General features: G+C 43.3%; 1 protein-coding gene across 1 annotated transcript in view; it reads right to left on the bottom strand.

Moving 5' to 3' along the window:
- Positions 1-298: 298 nt before the first annotated feature.
- The window catches only part of LOC311358785 (high-affinity choline transporter 1-like), a gene marked incomplete at both ends in the record, with an annotated part of 8,154 nt that continues 851 nt past the window's right edge, over positions 299-7,601 (bottom strand). The window contains 6 exons of the mRNA XM_084478902.1: positions 299-943; positions 1,275-1,492; positions 6,495-6,648; positions 6,779-6,922; positions 7,011-7,159; positions 7,457-7,601. The exon at positions 7,457-7,601 is cut by the window's right edge and continues 11 nt beyond it. Of these exons, the coding sequence (XP_084335028.1) occupies positions 299-943; positions 1,275-1,492; positions 6,495-6,648; positions 6,779-6,922; positions 7,011-7,159; positions 7,457-7,601 (1,455 nt within the window). The remainder of the gene's footprint in view (positions 944-1,274; positions 1,493-6,494; positions 6,649-6,778; positions 6,923-7,010; positions 7,160-7,456) is intronic.

Raw genomic sequence — 7,601 nt, forward strand, 5'->3', positions numbered from 1 at the left:
CTTTAAAATAATTTGTGGCAGTAGTACATTTAAGTGATGGATTTGATTGAATTCACATGGTTGCATGGACTTGTACGATTTTCATGATCTAAAAGTCTGGGTCCTAGTGACACCAGTGCTCACCAGCAGAGCAAGAACAGAAGGAACAGGGAAGCACCACATACTCGCCATGATACACACTTGTAGAGTAGGTTTGAAGACAAAGCAGATCCTTCTCAGCGTGCCTAGCCTAAGTGACCGTTGCGAGTTTTGAAAATGGATGCTTATGCCTCCAACCATGTTTTCCGCCCGTTTTCTTCTATTCTTCGTTGTGCAATGATTCCGCACTGGACTCACCGTCATCGCTTAGTACATCAGCGTTGGTGAAAGTCCCCGCAAGAGCGCCTCCGAGGACCTGTCTGACCGGCGCCAGCTCTGAAAGGATAATGTTGTCCTGGTTCCCAACCAGCGTGGTCTTGTCCATAACCTCTTTGCTGTGTACAGCATCCAGGAAGTCATACTTATGTGACACCGTTCCACTCTCAAAGAGATACTTGGTCAGGTAGGAGAACGCCACGTTGGCCAAGAAGGATGCCAACATGGATATGGACTTGAACGGGAATCTCTGCTGGACATAGTGTTCTACATCACCGGTGAGGTGGTGTATCTTCTCCTGGGCCACCCAGCCGGGGTAATAGATGAAAGGTGGGAGTTTGAGGTAGGGTTCCCCGCCCCCGATGCGTAGCAACAGGCCAAAGATATAGCCGGCCACGGAGCCGTACGTATTGGTGCCTTTGACGAAGAGCACACAGATGAGCTGTGGGAATATGATTACGTACACCAGGTCCGAGCTCAGGTACCACAAGCCGTACACTGTTCCAGTGAGCAATGCCATAGCAGTGGCTAAAGTTCCAAAAACAAAGATGGTGATGCGCATCACCCAAACAATCTCCCGATCTGACGCCTGGGGAAAGGGGATGACGGGCAAAGAGTGACGGGCAAAGAGTCAGATCAGAGAAGCATTTACATGAATTAAATTATTTACATTAATTCGACGACAAAACGTCAATTCTAGATTTATATTGTCATGACCTCACACAGATCTACAAACATAGTGTATACTAATCATTAGTAAAAACCCTTAAAAAAAAAAAATATATATATATATATATATATATATACTGTATATAATATACATAATATAATTTGAAATTGATTACTTGATTTGTTCACTGATTGACACCAATCTAGTGTCGTTTAACTATGAACCAGTGCTTGCTTGCATGTGCTCTTACCGACTGTCGGAAAGCCATGTGATAGATGTTCCTTGCAAACATAGAGCTGGCCGAGAGAATCGATGAGTCGGCAGAGGACATTACAGCCGCAGACACCGCACCCAGCCCGAAGAAGGAAATGTAGGATGGGCAGAGGTGCTGGAGCACAATTGGAAGGATCATGTCTGACTCATCCTTATCTTTTGGAGGGATGGCCCCATATGAGGTCTGGTTCCAATCTGGCACAAGGAACAGAAAGACTAGTTTGTTTAATCTTTAAAAAAGGGAGATTATAATAGAATAATAAAATTAAAAAACCTTAAAATTAAGGTTAACTGATAAAATCAGTTAACCTTAAATGATATACAGTTTACTCTGTCCCTAGTTCTTTCCTTAGTCTTCTCTCTTGTTACCCCCTAACTATCACAACCCAAGCTGATGTTGTTCCGCCTGGCCTGAGATGAATGACATTAATGAGTATCTTTAGATGTAATATTCAACTCAGTAATCCAACTGCCAAAGCGAGTCAGCTCTTTAGCTTAAGCTCATAAAGAGACAGGAGGATTGCTGTCTGAAAATGGCAAGACTTTTTTGATATAAGACAATTTTGATATAAGCGTCAACGAAATGGCATGGATTCATTTTGATTTATATGGTATGACATATATGACTTTTTTCATTTGAATACACTATTTACTAATATTAAGTCATTGAGTGGACCCTTTTAACCAAAGATACTTCCTGTACAGGTCATAAGAAACAGCTAGGGGTAAGAGGTCCTCTTGCTCTACAAGGAATACACTTATTTTTTTCATATTTACTCTAGGACCCATGTGCCTCTGTGGTGAAGAAGAGGGAAGTCATTCTGAGATGCCTCAGGGAGTATATGGGAGAGTTGTAAGTTACAATTGTAAGTTACCTAAGTTACGTAAGTTACGTAAGGGACGTTTCGCTATTTAATTTAAGACCCACCAGAGGGATTTTCGGACCTCTGATCACTTTATGCATAACCCCCCCCCGGCGATAACATTTTATTTTGACATGACTCTGCAATCGACATGGCAGAATTAATATGACCCCCCCCCGGACAATTTATCAACTCAATATGTCACATCACAAATATTGAGTGACGAATGGTGAGTTATTAATATTTCACATCAATAACATTGTGTGATGAACATCTGCTTTCTGACCTTACACACCACACTCCACCAAGATGGTGGCATTTCAGTAGATTTACTCACTATTGTTGTGGAAACACAATAAGCATGGAAACTAAATGCATACTTCCTGTATTACTTAATAGTTAGCCCCGGGTAGCCCCGGGGGCGGCCAGCGTTCAGCAGGCAGCCCCAGGGGCGGGGCTACTAGTTTACTACTCCTCTAGTAAACTAGTAGGCCTATTCACATGAAATAAAACAATAAAACATTGAGACCATTCCACAAAGCACACTGGGTAATAACAAATTCAACGGACTCGTCACTGGACTCGCTTCCTGAGTCATTGTTAATTTTAGCAGGTATAGCCGAAACTGACATTTTTTTCTCTTTCTCAGACGAGCGTCAATTTGAGAGCTTTAACTACATGCTACCACCTTCCTCAAATGCATTGAAAAGGCTGCACAATTTCACAAATACAGACCTCTCTCGCTTCACTCGAAAGCCACAGCGCAAGGCCAAGGAGGAGTAACTGCTACCCAGCAAGAAACGAACATGAATGATAAACGTGGCGTGCAGAGGGGTAGGTGCCTGAAGTGCGACAAATGCGTGGACTATGACCTGCCACCACAGGGCAATGCCGGCAGCTACTGTGAATGCAAACCAGTCAACCACCAGCAAGTCCCAGAGACAGAGTTGGGTCAGATATGGGAAAGGTATATTAAAGGTCCCATGGCATGCTATTTTATGGATGCTTTAATATAGGTGTATAGTGGGCCCCTAATACAGTACTTGAAAATGTTCAAGAAATTCAGCCTTGGTGCAGAGTTACAGCCACTACGAGCCAGTCCCACAATGAGCGCTCCACAAACGCGCCGTTTTTAGAGGCGGGTCAAGGTGGAGGGTGGGGGTGTGGCCCTGAGCAGCTTGTGGCCATGGTACCATGTGCTAGTGTTTACAGTGGAACACTGAACACTCCGGGTGCTCAGGCGGGAGTCCTGGAGCTCTGTATCTAAATAATATCACAATATATTTAGATATCTATTTAATATAATATATATTATCATGGTCAAAAGCTGTTTGCGCCTCCGGATGATATTATGAATCTCAAACGACTGCGTCGGGTTCTCAGAGGCCTCTGGTTCTTCCACTTCCACGTCAATATTAAGTACAGACTGAACCACGAAATGGAGGAGAAGAGGATTGTTGCCCGGGATTGTTGCCCGGGATTGTCTGCGTCGGGTTGGTTGAGAAGGAATTGGGAACCGCGACATGGAGGAGAAAAGGATTGTTGCCCAGGCCACCCCCGGGGCTGCCTGCCGAACACTGGCCGCCCCCGGGGCTACCCGCCCAGTCCCACTGCCGCGGCAGCGGCTCGTCGGAGCCCCGCTGGCCGCTGGCCTTCCCCGGGGCTGCCTGCTGAAAGCTGGCCGCCCCCGGGGCTACCCGCCCAGCCCCACTGCCGCGGCAGCGGTCCTTCGGAGCCCCGCTGGCCGCTGGCCGCCCCCGGGGCTGCCCGGCTCCGACGGACAATCCTGGGCAACAATCCTTTTCTCCTCCATGTCGCGGTTCCCAATTCCTTCTCAACCAACCCGACGCAGACAACTCCGGGCAACAATCACGGGCAACAATCCCCTTCTCCTCCATTTTGCAGTTCCCAATTCCTTCTCAACCAACCCGATGCAGTCTAGTCTTTTCACCAAATGGGAGTTTTATGCAAGCTTCCGTTATTGTGTTGCGTGTTATGCGCCATAACACCAACAGCAGAACGGTTATCCAAATAACAAAGAACACTTGCGTTACAGTGTGTGTATTCACACACACACACGTAGCGCTCGCACGGTCCAAGCTCATTGTCTCATTGGCGGGACAAATTCTCTGGGTGGGCCAAGCAGAGAAAGGGGAGGTAACCTGGTCCTGTATGACATCACACTTGACCGGAAGCCAAATCGAAGCGTTTCAGCGATCCTTTCTTCAAAGACAGAGTAAGATAGCTACTTCTCGGTTTACACCTAATGCAATTATAAAGTGAAATTTTCATGCCATGGGACCTTTAATTATGTTACTTACATTTGACATGCTTTATGTTCCTAGTGTTTCTGCTGGTAGTAGAAGCGTTCAACAAATGTTTACTTTATAGGCAATGTGGAACCAGTCAGCTTCAGATATGATCCATCCTGTGGAATCTCTGCGCATTCAGAAGAGCTTTGGGCCTGGTTTCCCGATAACGTCCACTCTTAGCGTGCTACGAAGACTCCTACGTTTAGATGTATCATTTGTTTACCTCTATAGGTGTGGTTCCCGAACGGTCTCTTAGGAGTCTTCTTATGAAACACTCCTTACGTCGTTCGTAAAGGGCGCTGTCCAGAAAGAACATGCTGAAACGTGCTTTTCCATTTAATGCGCAGGTGCATGACAGCGTTCTAAAAAATATTGCAGTCTTTGAATCTTTTTGAATAAAACATTGCTCGAAATTCTTCTAGTAGGCCTAAACATTTATTTAACCATGGGCGATAGCATAGCATACACTGATTAATTTTTTTTTTTAGAAAATATAGAAACAGAGGAGGAGATTGAGGCAATCACATCCTTAATTACATCTGTCGCAGCCGTTCAAATGAAGATATTTTCTGATTTTCTTTTTACAAAGGTGTCTGACTTATTATTTATGAAAATAGACATTTTGAAATGAAAGCAAAATTTTTAATAGTTTATTTATAATAGATATCTTCCGTAACTTACAACTTGTAAGTTACGTAACTTACAACTTGTAAGTTACATAACTTCCGTAACTTACAACTTATAACTTCCGTAACTTCCGTAACTTGTAACTTAAGTAACATACGTAACTTACATAACTTACAACTTGTAGCTTTTATGTAACTTAAAACTTGTAACTTACAACTTACGTAACTTACAACTTGAAACTTACGTAACTTACAACTTGTAACTTACAACTAACTTGTAACTTACAACGTGTAACTTGCAACTTATGTAAACGTACAACTTATGTGTACGTAAGCTTACAACTTGTAGCTTACGTAACTTACGTAACTAACAACTTGTAACTTATATAACTTAGGTAACTTACACCTTGTAAATTACGTAACTAACGTAACTTACGTAACTTGTAAATTACGTAAGTTACAGAACTTGTAACTTACGTAATTTACGTAACTTACGTAACTTGTACATTAAGTTATGTAAGTTACAAGTTGTAAGTTATGTATGTTACGTAAGTTGCAAGTTACAAGTTGTAAGTTACGTAAGTTTTACAAGTTGTAAGTTACGTAAGTTACGTAAATTACAAGTTGTAAGTTAAGTGAGTTATGTAAGCTACACGTTGTAAGTTACGTAAGTTATAAGTTGTAAGTTACGTAAGTTGTAAGTTACGTAAGTTACAAGTTGTAAGTTACATAAGTTGTAAGTTACATGTTGTAAGTTACATGTTGTAATTTATGTAAGTTACATAAGTTACACGTTGTAAGTTACGTAAGTTACGTAAGTTACAAGTTGTAAGTTACAAGTTGAAACTTACGTAAGTTACATAAGTTACAAGTTGTAAGTTACAAGTTGTAAGTTAAAAGTTGTAACTTACAACTTGTAACTTATGTAACTTACGTAACTTACAACTTGTAACTTACGTTACGCACGCGTGCGAGAGAGAGAGAGACCCCATGCGACAGAGAGAGAGAGACCCCGCGCATGCAAGAGAGTGAAGCCGGCCACACACCGCCACCGAAGCGCAGTTTATGCGCATCAAATGCCGCCCCTAGCACCAATAGGAAGCATCGCGCTGCAGCACCATTGTGGTTATGTGAAAGCAGCAGATCAACAAACATAGATGGTATAGGCTACCATTACGTTATACAAGTTGTTTTATGACTACATAAATGGCCCTGATGCCCATGATCCTCTGTTTGTGCTTACAATGATCATCACATTAATTCATATGATTGCAGGTTAGACTGCAGACATTGGAGTTGAACCCAGTTATTTTGGGCTGGGGGGCCAAAAAACCTGTCCGCTAGATCGTCATGTCCCTACGATAGACCGTGACTTAACATGACTTCACTTCTTTACCTGTGGAGGCGCCAATTGCTCCTATCAGGACAGATGGCACAGCCATGACCAGGCATCCGAAGGCGGCAAGGAAGGACAGCACCTGTGCATAGGTAGCTGAAGAGGCAGACAGAACCCGTTGAAAATACACCTGCCAGGGAATCCCCCCCAACATCTAGAAATAAAAACAAAAGCAGTTGTGCATCGGCAGCATATAAATACTCTTGGAACAATTGCGATGCTTGGTTTTGTTTGGTAGGGATGGTAACAGTGCATGGCAAAGTCCAGTGGAAGCATGAGCTTACCAGCAAAAAGAAATTGTCCGCCCACAACCATGCGTCCTTTGGATCAATTTTGCCAAGCCAGGCTGTCTGGTAAATCGCCTGTTTGGCTGATACGCCAATATCTGCTACGGCAGGATTTGACAGGGCAAAAGGCACACTGATCCACTGAATGGGAGAGGGGAAGACAATCGGCACAATTGATCAACAATCGATGGTCCACATGTATGTGTGTCCACAAACACTCAATACTTACCAGTCCCAAAAATATACAGAAGAGCTGAACCACGTCTGTGTAGGCCACCGAGTAGAGACCTCCCACCAAGGTGTAGAAGATGGCGATCATGGCGGAGATGATGACGGACATGTTGATGTCAATGTCCACGATGACACTCAAGGTAGCCCCTATGCAACAAGCGATAGTACAAGTCTGTCCATTGTTTCATGTTACATGTTGGGCCATTTTTAAACATTGTCTGAATACAATGTTTCTGATAATTGTATTGGACTAAATAATATACCTTATTGTGATCATACACAGATATCAATAACGTCTGAACTCTAAGTAACCCTAGCGTGTTTCATTGTCAATTTTATTCAGGCTTGTGGCACGTAGGCCTATTTATGTTGAGCCTAGTCTACTTACATAAAGATACAATGTATAGATATCATGTTGGGGGACAATATGCATGTATTACCTACCCAGGGCTGACAAAATGGCAGCAGACCAAAATATTTCCCCCATCAACGCAGGAATAAAGAGCAAGCCTCCCATTCTTTTGCCGTATATTTGCTGGAAGGGGTCGAGCATGGTGACGTATCCACGGGAGCGCATGGGTTTGGCGAA

Source organism: Micromesistius poutassou (genome assembly GCF_964030765.1).
Source record: "Micromesistius poutassou genome assembly, chromosome: 14".
Lineage (NCBI taxonomy): Eukaryota > Metazoa > Chordata > Actinopteri > Gadiformes > Gadidae > Micromesistius > Micromesistius poutassou.